Source organism: Drosophila tropicalis, unplaced genomic scaffold, assembly GCF_018151085.1.
Source record: "Drosophila tropicalis isolate 14030-0801.00 unplaced genomic scaffold, ASM1815108v1 contig_878, whole genome shotgun sequence".
NCBI lineage: Eukaryota > Metazoa > Arthropoda > Insecta > Diptera > Drosophilidae > Drosophila > Drosophila tropicalis.
In genome coordinates this window covers 12422299-12442635 of record NW_027173374.1, presented here as the reverse complement: position 1 = coordinate 12442635, position 20337 = coordinate 12422299, and the positions used below count along the sequence as shown (strand labels likewise).

General features: G+C 40.1%; 1 protein-coding gene and 1 long non-coding RNA gene across 2 annotated transcripts in view; both read left to right on the top strand.

Annotated features, from left to right (window-relative positions):
* The first annotated feature begins 232 nt into the window (after window positions 1–232).
* Cyp12e1 (Cytochrome P450 12e1) lies at window positions 233–2176 on the top strand. Its single transcript, XM_068299481.1, has 6 exons — window positions 233–305; window positions 366–468; window positions 552–795; window positions 852–968; window positions 1028–1481; window positions 1553–2176. Exons 1-6 carry the CDS (start codon window positions 294–296, stop codon window positions 2138–2140), a joined length of 1518 nt encoding a protein of 505 aa, XP_068155582.1. The 5' UTR covers window positions 233–293; the 3' UTR covers window positions 2141–2176.
* Window positions 2177–3199: 1023 nt separating this feature from the next.
* LOC137585949 (uncharacterized) overlaps window positions 3200–20337 on the top strand; it is a 174698-nt gene continuing 157560 nt past the window's right edge. The window contains exon 1 of the long non-coding RNA XR_011033651.1: window positions 3200–3237. This is a non-coding gene — a long non-coding RNA (uncharacterized lncRNA). The remainder of the gene's footprint in view (window positions 3238–20337) is intronic.

Sequence of the window (20337 nt, the reverse complement as noted above, 5' to 3'; positions counted from 1 at the left end):
AAGAGCACACAATCGCTGACTTTAAGAGACCGCCAAGGTCAGTTGAGATATTGTTGTTTATTACGAATAATATGGACAAAGCGAAAGAACGAAAAAAAAGTTAAATTAATCAATTATGGGTAATCTTTCGTAGAGAGCGCTACCATAAAAGCTTTTGAAAGCTTTCTCACTTGGAACAAATAGTAAAAATTCATTAAGATTCTAAAAGAATGTTGTCAGTATTCAATATGTTGTCAAAGCAGTTGAAAGCAACGGGGCAGATCCCATGCCAAATTTCGCATCTATATAGGCAGATGGCCACTAGGGTAAGATGGGTCCATGACTTATTGTAGGATATTTCGTATATTAAACAAACGTCTTTGTAGGCTTCTTCCACGGTGGACCCAGTGAGCTTAGAACAGGCCAAGCCTTATGCCGATTTGCCGGGCCCCAGTAGATTTCATATGATACGAGCTTTTTTGCCAGGCGGTATGTATACACTATTGAAAGGGAAAGGAAGACGTGTGACAACTTTCTCTTTCTCTCTCCCTCTTTTCTTTGACCAATTACAGGCCGCTATCGAAATGCGCCTATACATCATATGTTCTTGGATTTGAATAAACGTTATGGCAACATTTTCCGTATGCCAAGTGTGGCCGGTGTGGATATGGTGTTCACCATGAATCCTGAGGATTACTCGGTGATCTTTAGGAACGAGGGACCACTGCCCTATAGACGGAGCTTCAAGACATTTGAATACTTCAAACGAGTGCACAGAAAGGAGATATTTGGCGATAAGGATGGCCTTACATCGGGGTGGGCCTTGAGTGCCAAACAATTTATGCTTTTTACAAATGTTGCAAATATTCTAGTAATGGCCCAGCTTGGGGTAAAATGCGAACGGCCGTGAATCCCATACTTCTTCAACCACGAAATGCCAAATTATATGTGGGTAATTTACTGCAAGTCAACGATGAGTTTCTAGAGCGGTAAGTTGACATAAAGATTCGCTAAAGGATTCTTTTGAGTATTGTTTAATCCTTTGCAGCATACGCTTAATTCGTGATCCTGGCACGAACGAAATGCCTGATGATTTCATTGAGGATATTCGCTTTTTGGTCTTGGAGTCCATTGGCTCGGTGGCCCTCAATGCCAAATTGGGTCTCCTTGGCGAGAATCGGAACAGTGCTGAGGGCTTGCAGCTTACAAAAGCTTTACAGGATGTTCTGGAAGCGGGTTTCGAGTTGGATATACTACCACCCGTTTGGAAATATTTGCCAGTGCCAAAATTCAAGCGTCTAATGAGACAGTTTGATACAATTCTCAATATATGCTATGCCCATATTGAACACGCTCTCAAAAAGATTGAAGAAGATGCCAAAGCTGGTAAAATTAGCACAGATATTGGCTTGGAGAAGAGTTTGTTGGAGAAATTGGCAAATGTAGATCGAGAAACAGCAGTTATAATAGCCCTGGACTTGCTATTCGCTGGTTCAGATCCTGTAAGTAAAGAAACTATCGTTAGTTGGTGTTGAGAAAAAGTAATACATACTATTCTTTACCCTTTTTAAAGACCTTGGTCAGCCTTAGTGGAATTCTACTTAGTCTGGCAAAGAATCCAGCAAAACAGGCACGCCTTCTGGAAGAGATTAAGCAAACACTGCCCGAAAAGAACTCCCCTTTGACTATGGAGAATATGGCTAACTTACCATATTTACGTGCCTGCATAAAGGAAGGCATTCGTCTGTATCCCATTGGTCCAGGAACCTTACGTCGCATGCCACACGATGTGGTCCTCAGTGGTTATCGCATTGTGGCTGGCACTGACGTCGGCACTGGAGCCAATTTTCAAATGGCCAATGTGGAGCAGTTTGTTCCGCAAGTTCGTGAATTTCTACCCGAACGATGGCTACGCGATCAATCCAATTCAACTCTAGTGGGCGACACGGCCACTCCATTCATGTATATACCATTTGGATTCGGTCCACGTGCCTGTGCTGGGAAACGTATTGTCGACATGATATTAGAAATTGCCGTCGCCAGGCTGGTACGCAACTTTGACATCGGTTTCGATTATCCCATCGACAATGCCTTCAAGACCCAGTTCTTTGTTAAACCAAATATGCCCTTCAAGTTCAAGTTTGTTGAGCGTAGCGAATGATTCCAGAAATAAAAATGTCTGCATGAACATCCATAAGTATGCATATGTACTTTCATTTATGCTTCCTCTCTTACAAGCAAGGACACTTGGCACACTTCAAGATAAGTACTTGGACCAAAAATATGCGGTGACCCCTCCAACCTCATTTGTCTGTGATTCTGCAAAAAAGCAACACTTGATACAATGTGTGAATGTATTAGAGGAATTTAAGAAGAAGTTAGTGAAAACATTTGATGGTATTAGATAAATCAGTTTAGGGCAAAGCTATTTAAAGGTTTGCGAATGTGGGTTGTTTACAAGTTAACAGAGTTTGGCCGTTAAGCATTAGCATTAAATTTTAATTGCCATTGAAAAAAAAAAACAATGCTATGATATTTATTTTATTGGCATTAAAATTAGTAATTGAGCAAAAATTAACGAAAAACAAACAAAAATAAAAAAAAAAATTTACAAAAATTAAAAACCATTAAAAAAAAATAAGAATTTTTGTTAATTATTCCCAATCTACGTCCCCCCCTCAGTTGCAGCTTCTTTTATAGGCCCAGCGACGGCAAAGAGCGAGAGAAATTCTCTCCCACTGAACTGCTTTGTCACTCGCACACCTAGTTGCTGATCGGGAGAAAGTGAAAAATTCATCTCTCGCTCACTCGCTGACGTCAGCTAAGTGTACGTGCATATGGGAGTGCATAGTGCTAGTGTATGTGTGTGTGTGTGTGCATGCGTGGATGGTGACAGAACGCGAGAGGTACTCAGCAATTGATCGATTCTCTCAAAGCTTGGCTTTCGTTGGGTGAGCGTGCATTTGAGCGTGCTTTTGAGCGGGCATATGGAGAGCGGTGCTAGTGAATGTGTGTGCGTGAATTGCGTGGGAGTTGACAGCTTGTGAGTGTGCATGCATATGAGCCTGCATAGTCAGAGCGGTGCATGTGTGTGTGTGTGCATGCGTGGGAGGTGACAGAACGCGAGCGGTGCTCAGCAAGTGATTGATTCTCTCACTGCTTGGGCTTATAAAAGAAACTTCAACTGAGGGGGGAAGCTTCAGTTGCTGCAGCTGTGCGGGGTCGCTGTACTGGAAGAGATCGCTGCTGAGGTACTGAGTAAGTAAACTGTTTTAATTGTTCTTACTATTTTATAACACTGCGCAAAAATAACGGAGATTTGATAAATGTTTCTTTTACTTTATATTAGCTGCTTTACTTTGTTTTCTTTTGAAACAAAGAAACAAAACAGAGACGCAAATATTATTTTAAAGTAAATATTAAAGTTTTATTAGAATAATTATGAAATATCAGTCAGTTAATTAGTAAAGAACGAGTGATAAATGTGTGCTAACTTTCTTTTATCTTGAAACTGACAATTGACTTTTCCCCACACATATTAAGCAATCAATTCTTAATGAAGATCGGACCTACCTATATCTTAACAACAATTATACCATCTTCATAAATATAATATTAATCAATTAAAGGAAAATGAATTGAAAGCACTCACGGATTTCAAGTTCAATTCAAAATATTGACTAAAGAAATTTAAAAACTAAGCTGAGTAATAAATTTTGTTTGTCTGCTTTAGTGGAAACAGATAAGCAAATTAAAAACAAAAGAGAATAAACAGTTACTAGTGTTTAGTTTTGCTATCCATTTTATTTTTTTTTTTCATATTTGGGCGATCATTTAATTAAAGCTGCCCGAAAGTATGTTATGTGTTGATTGAAATTTGCCTTTGCTTGGAAGCATAAATTGCAATGCTATTTGTTCCGTTTTCCTGTTCGTTTTGTTCAGCTGAGCTGAGGAGGAATAAGTACGGCGACATAAATAATGCAAAAGTATTCATTTTGACATCGAATAGACAAAGTTGCATTGAATTTTCATGTTGTTTGTCCTCTTTTGTCCCGCCATACTCTCTTTAGTTCCTGTGTTGCCCCTAAGAGTTTGTTTTTCCGTATCCTTTTTTTGCTCTTTCTGGTTTTTTTTTTTTTTTTGGTTGTGTTTGGTCTTGTTACTTGGACAGTCCTGGCCTTATCTGTGCGCTGGTTGACTCTTCTGGGCTTGTCCTCGTATGTCCTGCATTTTATGCTATGCTAGTTGGACTCGTTTTGCCATCGTCTTGTGCATTATTAAAACTATTCTGATGGCGTTTCCGTGAACCCGAGGACCACTTGAAATGTCAATGCTGGGAAGGCAAGCCACACCGCCAAGCCTCTGTAGCCAGCACTGTAGTACATACATAAACTTTTATCGTACCCAAGTTGGAGGACCTGGCTGCGTCTTCTCCTCTGGCTCTCTGTCACGTCGTTTTCTTGGAACTTTTACCCGGCAACGAAATGCATTTGCAATTGCATAAATGAACACCACCAACGTCGGTCGTAGGATGGAGGCAAAGAAGACGGAGACGGAGAAGTGGACATGGAGGATGGAAAATGGAATTCATTATTGGCACGAGGGTGGGTAGCAGTGGGGATAGTTGGGGTTCGTTCTTAAAGCCTCTGGCTAAATTGAAAATGCATGTCAAGTAAGAGCAAAACACAAATCACTGTGAATTTCATTGCATGCTTTTAGGCGGGGCCAAGTATTTGCACTTTATGACATGCTAGCAAAGATGGGGCAGCGGAGAGCCTTCAATAAATTCAGCAATTAGACAATGTTTCTGCATCAACTCCTTCTCCTTCCTTTAACTTCTCTTTTGAATACATATCTTGGCAATCGGAATTTTGGCATTTCGCATTGAACTTTGACTTTACCTTCTCCTCCTCCTCCTACTCACACTTCTGATGTAGCCATCATCTTGTCATGTGACATGATGGGCCCGTCCATGGTCGAGCTGCCAATTTGCAACAGCACGGGCGTGGCAAACGGACCAAGTCTAATGATGGCATACATAACCTGCCCACGCCTAGGTCCTGGCTTCTGGCTACTGCTCCTGTTCCTCGTGCTGCTGCTGCTGCTGTTTCTGGTCCTTTGCAAGTGTCATGTCACAACGCACTCTCCGGTTTGCCTGTCAATTTCGCAGCTGGGCGTGGTCCGTGCATGAGCATGACTTGAGCCCCAGTGCCAGGCATTAGCATGTAAAAGGCAAAGTTAAAAAAAAAAAACACACACACACACAACCATTGCAGCGCAGGACAATCAGCAGACAGTCAGGCAAGGAGGCAAGCAGGCTGCCAGCCCTCACCCAAGCCTTACCCAAACCCGCCCTGACAGGCGTCCATGATTAATGGTTGTCAATGGCATGCCGTTGTTGTTGTTGCCTCTGCTACCGCTCCAGCCATATCCTTGCATATAAAAAGTAATTTTGTTATTTTAAGAAAAGCCCTTGCAGGCTCTAAGGATCTGCTGATGTATTTTTTCCCGCTTTCTTTTCTCTGTGTGTGTGTGAGTGTGTTTTTTTTTTGCTTTGCTTTTTGAGGAAATTGATTCGGCGTCGCATGCCGCGTTTACTTTTTTTCCAGACCGTTGCCACAGGAATTCCCCAACACAATTTCGCAACCTTTTTGCACCCCGCAAAGAGACTTGAGACTGCCGGGATGCGGGGCTTCTTGGATCACGGAATGGGCCATGCCAAACTGGGCTAGGATGGTGTTAATGGCATTGCCAATTGCTAGAGCGGGAACAAAATTTAATTTATTATTTCGAAAAGCAAAGCATTTCTAATCGAATTGTATTCAAAATACGCGACGCGTTTCAATGCATTTATTCAATGTGGGTACATGAGGTGAAACGAGACGGGGAAGCTAAGCCCGAGAGGGTGTAGTATGGAGGGCAAATTGAAAAATTGTCCTCGATGTTTGTTTGTTTGTCTGTCTGTTGTTGTTGTTGTCGGTAAAAGAAAATTTGAATTGTTTGTTTGTTGTATTTTGGCCTGGATACTAGCACTTCCCCTTTTCATTTTCATTTTACATTTTTTTTGATCGAGGGGTAAATTGTGGTTATCAGATTGTTTTTTGGCATTAATGATGTGTCGTCTGCCAATGGGGTTTGGGGGTTTTTGGGGGCCTTTGAGGTAATAACAGTTAAATGGCAAATGAAGTAATTTGAGTATTGTTCATTAACTCAAAAGCATGGTTTGATTGAAATCTATTTCATTTAGTTAAACTTACAGTTTGCTATTATATCTTGAGTGAAGACTTACTAAAAATTGAATGAGAATAGTCCCATCTTTCAAAACGACAGCCAACATAGTCTTAAATCTCAGTTTTTCTTTTATCTTTGTCGACTTTAATGACATTTTGCACTTTTAATTTATATTGACGACTTAATTTATCTTACTGCATAAGAAAGTAGAGATTTCTATCCGCCAAATGAGATAATATGAGTAAATAGTTTATATAAATTGGCAGAGTATTATATAATTCCTTTCGTTTTTCTCGTTTTTGTAATTGTAAATGATTTACCAGTCAGTACTTTTGCTTTGTTCGATCTTGTCTGAACAAACTATCAACCTAATATAACTATCAGTCCCATCTACTCTTTCTGCTAATGTAGTCATTGTTTTAACCCAATGTTGTCATCCTGGCCAATCTTTTAAGCTTTGTGGCTTAATATTTGGTATTTAAACCTTGATAACTTCCTTCCAACTAACAGGAAGACTCAAATGGTAAATAAATAATGAAAAAAAAGAAGAATTAAGTTTTTTCTTTGCCTTTAAATGAAATGATTTCCCTTCAAGGAAGTGTTACCCATCAATCAGTATTCCATAGGATTCCATTAGGATTTCACATGAAATTTGAGATTTAAGTTAGAAACAATGCCAATTCTTGGATGCTTTATGCATATTTTGGGTGCCCAAAGCAAACAACAAACACCACACAATGCTCTTAACCAGAAGAGTTGCTCTTAAAGCCACTTAAAGTTCTGCCCCGCATCAGTTTACTTATATGTATATGGACGCTTGGGATATCTGTCTCATCGCCAACGCTTTTGTTGCTGTGTATATATTTTTATTAATTTTCCAAATGAATTCCTGACAACGACAAAAAGACAATGACAATGACAACAACAGCAGCCAGTCAGACAGACAGACAGAGAGACAGACAGTAGGAAAAAGGATAACAGAAGAAATGGGGGCAGCCATTGTCGGCTTGGACCCGCTTGTATCCTTCTTATATTTTTGTTATTCTGTTTATTTTTTTGTGCCCTGTTCTGTATGGGGGGGATTTTTCTTTTTTTTGGTAACTGTTGGCGACATTATTACGTTACTTACTTTACGCCATAAATGTTGTTACGTCATGGCACAACCCCTTCTACGGGCCCAATGCATATTGTATGGTGGTGGGGGTGGTGGGAGGAGGAGGTTGGGTTAAAAAAAGGCAAAGGAAAACAATGAAATCTTCCATGGACATGGACTGCCATCATTGTTATGTGAATGTGACGACTTTTTGACTTCCGTTACGCTGATGTGTTTCCGTTTCCTGTTTTATGCACAACTTTTGTTTGCTCTCTGTGTCTTCTGTCGTTTTGTTATGCTTTCTTTTTTTTACCACTGATGAGATGAGATGTTCATAACAACAAGGATAACAGGAATTTGCTCATACTCCGCCGTCTCCGCTGACTGTGTCTTATAGTCAGGACGATTTTACGCCGCGTTGATTTGCAGTCCCTGCATCCTCAATTTCCTTTTTATGTTATTTTAATTTTATGTTATTGTTATGACACAATGAAAATAAAATTGAATTGACACTGATGTCTTTGGCCCAGCCCCCCCTTAGCCCACACAGTTCACGCCACCGGCGGACTGCCAGGACGGCAGCCTGTCTGCTATTGCCTTGATAAGTAAGAGCCCCGAAAAAAATGTTTGTGTGACAGTTGCCAGTGACATTTTTATTGCCTGGGCACACAGGCGCACACACAGGATATTCAAATGGCCCATAAGTGTGGTTAAAGCTTTTCACTCGCTTGACTAAATCTCAATCCCATTTTCCCTGCTGCTCCCACTCAGCCCCTCCCCCTGCCCACGTCCCATTAGTCCATCATCTCAATAGAGCTCAATTTACATTGCCTAGTCTCGCTTCAAGGACAAAGAACTTTCAATTTTTGATGCTGCCAGCTGACGGCATGACCTCTATAGCATTGCAGTTCATCCCCTTGTCCCCGTTTTCATCCACGTCCTCCCTTTTTCCATGACCGAATGGCTGACAATATTATTTGTCGCGCAGGTTCAAAACAATATCATAAAGTAATTTATATGCCTGGCCAGGAGCCTTTGGCGGAAGGCGGACCCGGTACGGGTGCCGTTGGGTTGGGGGTTCGCAGTGTGGGCGGATGTCTCTGATGATATATGGGCGAAATGGCTTTTTAATGACAACGACGACAACAGCAGCTTGTACAAATTACAAGCCCACACACACACACATCCACACACACACAGTCAGATAGAGAGACAGAGATTCTGATTGACTTGACCGAGGACGTTATACGTTAATTTTGATTGTCTTTGGGTTGCCTGATAAATGGGTCACACGTACAAGTCGCTAAATAGATGAGTGTTGTGACTGGACTCGAGCAACTTCATCAAAAAGTTGTCCTATTAATAGAAATTACATTTTTCCAGGCTGTCAAGGGTAGAGAAGTCTTTAAGCAATCATTTTATTAATGGCAAATGTTGATCAATTGTGAGCCGAGTCCTTGATCATAAACAGTATGTTGATTGCTTTCATTTGACTCTGACACTTTTTCCTGCCCACACAAGAACCGCGCTCAAAGTCCTAAGAGGGGGGAGAAAAACAAAAAATCAAATTAACAGAAAAACAAAAAATATGAAAAAGGACAAAAAAGGAAAAAATTCGCTCAAGCTTTAGCTCCATCTACAGTTTCAGCTCTGGACTGTGGCTGTTGTGTTGGCTTTGCGCAGATAAGAGAATTGTCCTGTCAACTGGAATGATATATGCGCCAGCGCATTCAAATTGGGCTAACAGCAGAGACGAACCAGACCAACGAAACTGGCCAAGAGCGAGAGTCGGGTCGGGTGGAGTGGAGTGGAGCTTCAGTCAGTCGGTCGGCCAGGCGGATGTGTTTTTCTCGCACATCAGCGTGCGTTTCCTATGGAACGAAGCTGATAGTCAACCAACCAAGTATCCTCAGCCATTCCTCCACTCATATGTATATGGCAATGGGGCCTTCTTTTTTTTTGCTTTCCTTCTTTCGTTGGTTTCCTTTTTTGTAGCTGTTTTCCTCTTTTTTTTTTTTTTTTTGTTAGCTGAGCGGGTTTGTCGAGTTGAAAAATTGGTGTGAAAATTCAAAAGGAGTTGCCAATCTGCGTCCATGTTTATGTGTGTGTGCATGTGTGTGTGAGGGGTGTTGCAAAATTACTTCGTGTGTAAAATTATGCGAATTGCGTATGAAAAAGAGTAAAAAGAAAATGTGCACAAGGTGAGCGAATATTCATGCACGTATGTAGCTAAAGGGAAGCCACGTCAGGCAGAGAATGGCGGAGGATGAGATAAGGGTAGAAGGGATGAAAGGGAATGCGGGTACTTGGCATCTCACTTTTATTGCATTTCAACACTCGACTATGCGCGCATGCAAAATTTCTCATAATAAATGTAATAAATAAAAATGTAAGTTGAAATGTGACAGTTTCGTTCATTTCTGCGAGGGAAAAAGCACGGAATAATTCCACATTGGGGGTAGAAATGTTGACATGTCTCCTCGAGTCACACACACACACACACAGGTGAACACAAGTGTCGCAATGCTCTATAATGCTACGATTCTTGTATTAAGGTTATGAGATATTAAGCAGCCCAGAATCCATGTGAAAGCCATGAAACATTCAGAGGGTAGGCCAAGGAATTGGATTGAATTTTCAAGTAACTTACATATGAAATATGCATATTTGTATTTACATCTCTTCTCCAGTCACTTATGATCACACATTCAGACGGATTATCCCGATTTACTAGACACACACTTATGTGTATACACATTTATTTGTCAGCTAGCTTGACTAATGATGCCTTTTGGCTATTTAACGCCCAGTTCTGTGATACTACTAACTTGTTTGCTTTCCCATTCATCAACCATCGAGCCAAAATAAAACCCACTCTTTGCTGCAGGCGATACCCTCTAAACATTGAGAGAAATGCAGTTCCATAGTGAATATATATAGAAATTAGTCAGAAAACACTCAACGGAATGGAAGTTGCATAAATTTGGATCTACTCTCTATATATTTAATGAAATTTGCGTCCTATTATAAGATTTTTGGTTAATTTCTTTATAGAATAGATCAGAGATTGATTATGATATATTATTTGTAATGAAAGTTTCTAGAAGAACAATCCTTTCTTAAAACTTGTGATAAACTTTGATTTCAAGTTTCATTTTTACTATTTGGCTTTTCGTTTTGTTATTGTGAAGGGTATACAAGTCTTCTGACATCCTGATTGTATATGTGGAATTGCAAAATCAGCAGAAAATCCTTCGATACAGCAATGAGCAGAGTCATCAGTTACATGCTGAACAACAGCAGCAACAACAACAACAAGTACGAAGCAATGATCCGAAGGACAATGAAATAATTGACGCCATTGATGGCCACATTCAGAGAGCTGAAATCTAAAATTTACCCGAAATGTGATGCTTTCTGAAAAAGGAAACAGACGAAGGAGCCTGTAAGCCAGTGAGTATGGGGAGACGACAGCATTCTTTGGGAATTGAGCTCATTATGGCATCAGGCATCAGTGAAAGCCGTGCCATATCGTGCCGTGCCGTGCCATACCACGCCTCCATTAGTGTAAAAAGCATGCCCACGCCCACACTCTCTTTCACTGTGTTTTCAAAATGAAGGGAATGTCTGAAAGTCAGTGGAGGCGGTGGAGGCGGAGTTCGGGCTAACGATTTCGAGTAGCGCCAAAGATGAGAAACTATGGGGCAACCGACAAAATGGGTGGAAGTTCTGGTAACATTTTTGTTTGCGCTAGCGAAATGTTACTTAGGCAGGAGATTGATGCTAGGCAAGCTGCTTAGGTGCTTGCTAGTGCCAGTTTGTCCGAGCTCCGATTCCCGTCCTCTCTCACTCTCGCCTTTTCTCTTGAATCTGGGTTGTAGTCGAACCCATTGTAACCCTTGGTAGCTCGCTTTGGGGCGTTCAGGCTGAATAAATGGGTGTAAAGGGCAAACAAAATGATTAATTGCCCTGAGCTTTGATCGCCTGCATGCACACAACAACAACAACAGCAAGAGCAACAGAATTGTAGTGGAAGGATATGCTCAACAAAGGGTGCAAAGGATGTATAGAATGAATGGAAAGAGGTTAGGGTTAGAGTCTATGATGATGCTGCTGCTGCTTCTCTCTGGCGTTGTAACAGAACGACTTTGCTTCCGTTTGAATAAACAAACACGGAAATGTATCCCAGCAAGCTGGACTTGGTCTAGGACACAAAACTAATGCTGACCAAATGGCCGAAGGCTACGCCAAACTCCCCATTGCCACTCCCACTCAAACGCACACACACACTTGCATATACATATGTATATGGCAAGGTCCTGCGACTAGGCAAAGTATCACTCAACAACAAAGAGCCCGAGTATCGCGTTTTATCCTTCAAAATCCTCTAATGAGAAGGGTTGAAAATTGCTGTGGTCGCTGCTGTTGCTGTTGCCACTGATAACATGGCCAGCAGCGTTGGTCAGCAGCAATGGAGAAGGATAAAAGGATAATGCGGGTCTGTCTCCCCTTTACGCCAAACCTTCCTCGCCCCCTCTCTCTTACTCTCTCTCTCTCTTTCGGAATATGTGTGTGTAATGTAGCATGCTGGGATTTTCATTCAGTCGAGTATTTGTTTTAAAATTACATAAAAATTGCCCAGCATTTAAAAAATGTAACGAAGAGGCCAAAAGGAAATGTAAAAGGACTAACCGGGCCATATTAAAAGAGCATTTTACTGCCATAATTTTACACGACATCGTAAACTACTTAGAGTTAGGCCTAGAACAGGTCGCAGCAAGCGAAAGAAGAAGAAAAATATAGGAAGAAAATTTAATGAAAAACGTTAGCCCATAAACATTAACGGAGACCAGAAAACCAGGTCCAACGACCACGCCCCCTGCCATCCCAGCACTGTGGGCCGACGACCCAAGCCCCGGCGATAAGCAGACAAATCGCTGAGAAAAATACGCAATTTAAATGCATAACACACACAGGACATGCCTAATGCCAATAATAGAAAAGGAAATCCCGTCACAAATCCTCCGAAAGGCAAGAGCAAGCATGGGAAAAAAATTATGGAACTCACATACTTATGGCACAGAATCAGAGAAAGAGATGAGAATAGGCGGGTTGGGGGCAAAATATAGAAAGTAATCTTGCACAGGCACGACGACCTCATACTCATCCTCATTTTCGTCTTGGTCCTCATCCTCATGCTCGTCCTTCTTGGCAACCACCTTTGGCGACATTTTGTTGCAGATTAAGTTCTATTCGCACATGGCTGACTTGAAATACGATACACGCACACACACACACACATACCTCTGTATGTATCCATGTGTGTCTCAAAGTAATTGGGACATCCTGTGAGCATATAAAGTGGATATAAAGTAGCAAAAAGCAGCCTTAAGGCACAGCAAACCCAACCGCACCGTCGCACTGGCATTTTTATGCGTTCAAATGTCGTCGTGCTTCATCGTCCGCCACTGCCACCTTCCAACCCCACCTCCCCCCTATAACACAAGCCCCCAACCACCCCCACATCCAACTACTCCATCGTTTCCCCATACATGCGTCCCCGTTGGTTTGCTGGAATTATTACAATTTCATGCTACTTTTTTCTTCTTTATATATTTTTTTTTTTTTATTATTTGTTGTCGCATTGAGCTTATGATTTTCTGAAATATGACATATGAGTAAGACAGGGACAGGCGCAACGGGAATGAGAGAGAAGGAGAGAGTAGAAGAACAAGTTCAAGTTTCAGGTTTCAGTGAAATATATTAATAAATTTTCTCGCCCGTGTTGGCTGTTAATATTGAAAACGTACAAATGTCTTAACTTTTTATATATTTCATTTTCCTTTTATTTTCTTCTCTTTTCTGTTTTGTTTTCGTTTAGTTTTTCTTCTGCATTCTCTTTGCCAAATGTTGCACTGATAAATAGCCAAACGATACAATTATGGTCAAGATTTTTAAAGACTTTTAGAACTCTAATGAGAATAAGCCAAAGTTGGGCAACAAATGTGACTTTTTATGGCCATTTGCTTGATCTGAAATCTATATCCTTTATCTTTTATCAGGCTTAATTGAATCATTTTGATGTAAATGATAGAATTATTTGTAGTATAAACTGTTGAGGAGAATAAAAGCCAAAGCAGAAAATGGAGGAACGCAAACTCAATTTCAAATCAATTTTTCTTCACTAATTTATTCTATAGCTTAATTTTTCTTGAACTGCGAAAGAAAGTGAATTGAATTCCTTTTCGAATGAAGCATTTGTGATTAAAGTCGGTTTACAATAAGATACTTTTCATGGCCTATCAGTTATGCCGAACTGTTTAACTAAGCAAACTCTCAGTCAACTTCTTTTTACTTGCTTAAGTATTTAGTTGATTAAATGTCATTGTATTTGTCCCACTTGATTTCATGTGAGCGGTTCAAAATGTTCAAATATAAAGTTTCAGTCATTTTGAATTTCAATCAAATGATTTAACGGCATGGCTTGCATTGGAATGCCATGCCTTCACATTGAGGATTTAATGTCAACTGTTGTTGGTTTTAGCCGCATCAACATTGCCATTCGAATTGGAATTGGTGTGGTGGAAAGGTAAATACACATAGCACTACAATAGATGGTATTTTTATCAAATATATATGTATAAAACAAAGAAGGAAAAAACATAACACAACAACAATCAGAATGCATTCGCTAAGAGCTGTTGCTGTTGCTGTTGCTGCTGTGCTATTGTGTATGCCACAAGCCTTGCACACGAATCCCAAAAACCAATCCCAGATCGTAGTCCTGGCCAAACAGAAGCCATTTGTCAAATGCGTCGCCAACGCGATTCCCCTCCTTGTCTCTCTCCCTCTCTCTGTGTGTCTTTCTCTATGGCTTTTATCTACCTCTCGCTCACTCTGAGCCGGCAGATAAAACCGTTCGGAAAGCACAAAACAAACATCAAACAGGCAAACAAAAAGTACAACAACAAAAACAGCAACAGCAACAACATGAATATAAAATGCGACACGCAGGCAACAACAACGAAAACAAAAGGATGCGTGGCAATATTTTTCACGCGCGAGAGAAAAAGATAGAGAGCAACAGGGATAGAACAGAAGAGAGAGTGAGGGGCGTGGAATGGTGGACAATTGAGAGAGGGGACATGCTGGTGGCATATCCTTGCGCCATAATGGGATTATGGCCGATTAATGCATTGACATGTAACGATTTTCGATTGAATTTATCGTTTTTCGGCGGCTCGAGCCATTTTATTCATTTACGCCCACACATATGCAATAATATTTGCACTCACATACATTTGACTGTGTGTGTGTGCCACAGCGGGTGTTAGAAAACAAAAGCTGGACTCAAACAACAAGCCATCTGAACAATATGCAAAAACAAAACCATCGTCAATGTTGTCTAAAGTTCTCTTTCCCGTGCTTTTAGTTTTTTGTTTTTTTGTTTTTTTTTTTTGGTGCTTGTTTGCCTCTTCATCCTTGCAGTATGCAACACTTTCCATATACTCACCAAAAGGCATATAGACTATTAGAAGTTTCTATCTAAGTTTAAATTCTATTAAGTTTTTGTAAAATCTTTAAGAAAATGTCAAAACCAAAATCAAGTTAAACCTTTATCGGAATCCTATTTGACCTTATCTATAATTTTTTTTAGAGTATCTACAGGGTCAAGAACTCCCTTGAGTTTGGAGTTGTTTTTACTGCGTTTTCAATGCATTGTCATTGGCACTTTTTAGACAATTAAAACTAACAATGCGTCGCCCGGCAAGGACAAAAGAACCGCCGATGAGCAATGCTCTGACTGTGATTAACACATGTAAAGCTTCGCAGTTGGGCAGCGATTGCCGGCGAGGAATGCATGGAGAACAACAGCAGGGATATGGCGAGCACATGTGGACCCGGGGCAATGGTTTGACTTTATCAATTGAGCGGCATAAGCTTGGCCAGGGTTGCAGGGTTGAATGTTGGGCCCATCTTGGTTGGTGTTGTTGGTGGTGGTTCTTATGCCTCGATTTGGTTTGGGTTTGGTTTTCGTTGCAACTGTCGCCACTGGCGTCGATTAAGTCGTAATTAGATTTAAGGATATGGCACCAGCGGCATAGCAAGATGATGAATTTCTCTTACTCCTGTCTGTTTTCGGTCTCGGCATGGTGCAGTTTCAGAATTGCCAAGGGGCCCAAGGGTCCCGGTCAAATGAGCAGTCGAGCCACGCCAGCTTATGGCATGTTGTGCGACGTTATCAGCAAGAACAGGAACAGAAACAGGAGGAGAAGCAGGGGTTAGGGGGAGGGAGTAACTACCCCTGTGCGTGTGTTAATCAGCGTAATGGTGCGTTAGTCCTTGCTCTTCAGGCTCACATGCGGGGGCAGCATCTGGTCTGCTGGTGGTCTTTCTAAGCTTACCACGATTTTCTTTAACATTCGCTTGCGTATTATTAGTATCCTTTTTTGTGTCCTTGTGCTGGTGGCACTATTAGCGTCTCCGTCTGTCTGTCTGACTGTTGGTGCGTCTGCCTGGCCCGCCTGTCGCTGGATTTATTGCAATCATTAATCTTCTTTTGGCTCTTCTCGCCCCCTCATCCCATCACGCTGGCAGATTGCACTCTCTCTTGCCGTTTTTATTAAATTCTTGTTGCTTTCTGCTTTGATTTTATTAATTTGGCCTTTTGTACGTGGACCAAGTGGCGGCTTGTAGCATATAGTTATCCACAGTGAAAACGTTTTCATTATGCAATCCGAGTCCCTGATTGACGTATGCCAGAGAGATTTTTAATGTTTCGCCATCCTTGGCTTATAATTGCTCAACACTTCAATTGCCCATTCGGAGGATGAGACTAGCTTCTAGATCCATTAATCATTGCCCGACTGCAACAATACAACAAAGGCAACAACCTTGGGGTCGCTTCTAATGTAAACTGCATTCCAGAGACGCGACTTTAATTGCTTTATTGCCCGATTCCCCAAGCGGCAGGGAAACGGACTCTCTCGCTCTCTCTCTCTCCCTCTGTCTGGGCTGTGTCTGGGACCCTAGAGACGGCAGCCATTTTCCATTATATTCTTAACAAATTAAATGCATTTTTTGTGTACACACACCAATTTTTTTTTGTACAAATGAATAAAGCGTATAAAAAAGCAATAGCCAACTATAAACTATAGGCTGACCACCGACGAATGGAATTTTTTGTTCGTTACACAATTTAACAAATTTTTGGCAAGGTGCCCAGCCGGGTCAGATAGATGGTTGACATGCGAAATGGTGGCATTATAATTGCATTAGGGTGATTCATTTAAAAACAAAAAGAATTGTGTAATCCCATTTAAATGAAAGAAACATTTTAAAGCATAGTTTCAATGATATTTTTGTATTAAATTGCATCTCTCAATAGGTAAAATATTTATTGCTGTTTCAGAATCAAATATTGAATCTTTTGCAATCGGAAATAAACTGAAAGAAGCGCTTATCATTTTAGTTTACATTATTGTTTATATAACTACAATTAAATGGGTTTCAAATATAGTTTAAAGATTTGTTGATATGACTTACATATTCCCTATATACATAAGTATGAAAAGGTCTACTCCCTATAAGAGTTCTTTATTGCAAATTTATAACAATTCAAGCGAAACAGTTTATGTAAAATGTGGTAACTTTAAGGGGTAGTGAATGGAAAAGGATGGAAAAGTATTTATCTACAAATGATCCGCAGGATCTATTTCCTTCTGTTGCATACTTTGAAGGGCAAATTTGATGAAGTGCCAGATTTGTTGGAAGATCTATGAATATGTCAATTTAAAATAGTTTTGAACTTATAGCTTCATCTTAAAAAACAGTTCGAAATCGTCTACTTTCATTTATAAATAGAACAGACAGAAAAGACAGAAAAATTTAAAAAAATTCTACCCATTAAAGAGCAAACCTTCAAACCTAAACAATGAAATTAACAAAATTCTATATTTTACTATGACAAGTGAAATAGTTAGAGAATATTTTTTATTTTAATCGCTATTTCTTTCTTTATTTATTCTCAACTTCAATATAAATTGTTACCAGAAAAGTTTGCTATTTTATCCAGTATTTATATCAGTGAACGAAATTCAGGTATTATTTTGTGGCATTTATGCCACATTCGTGTCAATAAAGTCAACAATTTCCTATCATTTGCCGCTTACCGACTTAAATTTTATTTTATCTATAGTCTAACAGGTTAACCCTAGCCCATACAAACACACACACACACGTTTGTTAATTTTTTTTCAACGTATTTCCAATTGGTTTGTGATTACAAAAGCGTATCGCAGCAGTCATGATATGTGCAAACATTAAATGGCACCGCCCGCCCCGCCCCCCCTACCTCTCCACCAGGACCCTTCCTCTCCTCCTGCTGCTGCTACTCTTCAGGGCCTTTAACCAATGTGATTTCGCTAACTTCTCTACTACACGGTTGCCATACGCATGGATATATGATGCGTATCTGTGAGATACATTCCATACACATATAAATACATACATACGAGGAATGTGTGGACCATACATTTAACAGCCAACCAACAAAAATTACACGCATCGCTGTAGGTGTGTGTGTGTGTGTGATTGTGTCTCTGTGTGTGTGCCAAATGTGCGTGTAATTGCAAATTCAATGAATTGTTTACATTTCTTTGCGCTTGTTGGCATCTCCCTCTACCTTTCCCTTTCTCTTTCTCCCTCAGTCTCTTTCTTTTTTTTCTTTGCTCTGACAGACCCGCCCCCATTTTATATGTTGGCCATGTTTGGAATGCTTTTTTGTTTATTTGCTGCCTTGTATATTCTCTTTTTTTCGTATTTTTTTCTGGGCTTCTTACTGCTGATTTCATTTATAATTCGTGTGCAAAATTAAATTAAAGCCAACTGACAGCCCAACAAGCGGCAATACCAACAATACCCAAAGTCCAAAGACCCCCCCCTTGCGCCACCTTCTCGCGGTGGTTCTATGGGCATTGCGTTTTTAGCGTGGCAATCATTTCCATTAGCCACGGCAGTCAGTGAAAATTTTCACATAATTCACAACTGGAAAATTGCTGTCAGTAGTTGTATTAGTTGTAAGAAGAAATTTTGAGTTGAGCCATGGCATGGCATGGTTCCCAGAGTAGAAGCCCGCCACCCTGTCCGCCATCCTTTGATCTACCCTTCCCCACCTCTTGCGTTTCCCTCTCCATCAGCCATCAGCAGCACGCATGCATCAAAGTGCAACAACAATCAAGAAGGCGCCCCAAACAAAAAGGCTAATTGCAATTTGACTGCGTTTACAAAAGTTTGTCCCACCCGCCCCCCGACCCCTCTGGCCATATAGCACGCTTTCCAAATTGCTTTTTTGCTATGAATAATTTAACTTTTTTGACTTTCGATTTAGAAGAAAGCACAAAAATCAAAAGCTAAAAAAAAAATATAGAACCGAATAATTTCAAATGAAGTCGACACAAGGCGACAGCAAATATGACCTATACCAATCTATATATCATTTGGATCAGTTGGCTTTATTGAAATGAAATTCTAAAAGAAGTACAATAAATATGGCCACGTTAATAGATATCCTGTATCCGATTATGATTAGAAAAAAAGAGAAAGAAAGAGATTGATTAGACCCATATATTCCTAGTCTTATCATTAGTTATAAAAAGTTATCGAGTTTAATATACCTTAAGACTAATCAGAGTAAAGGGTATCAATTCCAAAACAAAGCATAACAAAAAGCAAGTGAAATTTTTTGTTTGACATTGACAGGCCAGGACGAAACGCAATTTACTCGGCAACTGCTGCTGCTGCTGCAACAACAACAAAATGCATAAAAGACGGAGAATTCCAACAAATGTCAGGACCCCAAGTTGTAGAATTGTAAAACAGAAACGCAATGCAAAATAAAAATAGAAGAAAAAAAAAGAAACCCATTTTGTTGGTAGCAACTTTTGCGTTTGTTAATAAGTAAATTGGCGCAATTTGCCACACGCGCCAAATTAAAAGGCGCCTGGGAAATTGCACAGCTGCAATGGAATATACATATGGACATATGTATGTATGTATGTGTCCTCGATCCGAGCGACTACTGACTAACTTGTAAGGTTGATCCCAGGGGCCAGTAAGGGGCCAAGCAAAAGCAGGGCTCCCAGCGAACCCTTCGCTGATTCATTCATCATTCATCATATTAAGTGTTTTATTACACATTGTCTTTCCCTTCATCTCGACAATCTCTCGGCCCGCTCGACTCAAATCCCATTACGGTAATTAAATCACATCCATGTGAAAATTACATAATTACAACACACAGACACACAGACACACATGCTTTATATCATATTTATACACTCATAGTTCGCATAGTCAAGTCCATAAACATATTAAAAATAATTTACTTAATGTCAACCCTGAGTAAAGAATTTGAATTTGAGTTTCACCGAAAAATGTAATTCAACACTTTGTCAATTAGTCCTTGGCAGTTGAAAAAGGGGTAACTAAGCGATGCCTTACAGTCAGTCCAGCCCACAGTGTCTTGTCTGGTCAACCCTTTAGCCACACTCATTGCACAAACACATTTGAGATTTGCCCAATGGTAACCCCCCAAAGGGGTTTATCCATTAACTTTGGTAATTAGAAAAAAAAACGGGGGAAATAAACTCGTGTTTGCTTTTGTTAGATTTTGTGTTGTTATCATAATGCTCGGCTGGATCTGATTTGTCTTAGTTTATGGCAATATAATGGATCGAGAAAAGAGTTTCATTAAAGTAAGAACCTCTTCAATTGAGAATTTAAAGCTTATTCAAGTTAGATGTCATACCAAGAACTCTTTAGATCACTTTTGACTAACTCATTTAGTTTATTTTTAGCTGTTTGCCTCTTTAAAGGCAATTTAAAGTCTTTCTTATTCAATTCAAAGAGTGGATGGAAGGCATTGGAATAAGAAGTAAAGATTACTACATAGAACTTCAGTAACAGAAAACATTTTGAATACCTTCTCCCTGAGTAACTCTCTCTTTGATTATATCATAAACAGTAGACATAAT

Bases quoted from the DNA above. Each gene is read 5' to 3' on its own strand.
- Cyp12e1 (XM_068299481.1), top strand. The intron at 796-851 runs GTGGGCCTTGAG...CAAATATTCTAG, and splicing joins AAGGATGGCCTTACATCGGG to TAATGGCCCAGCTTGGGGTA. The intron at 1,482-1,552 runs GTAAGTAAAGAA...CCCTTTTTAAAG, and splicing joins TATTCGCTGGTTCAGATCCT to ACCTTGGTCAGCCTTAGTGG.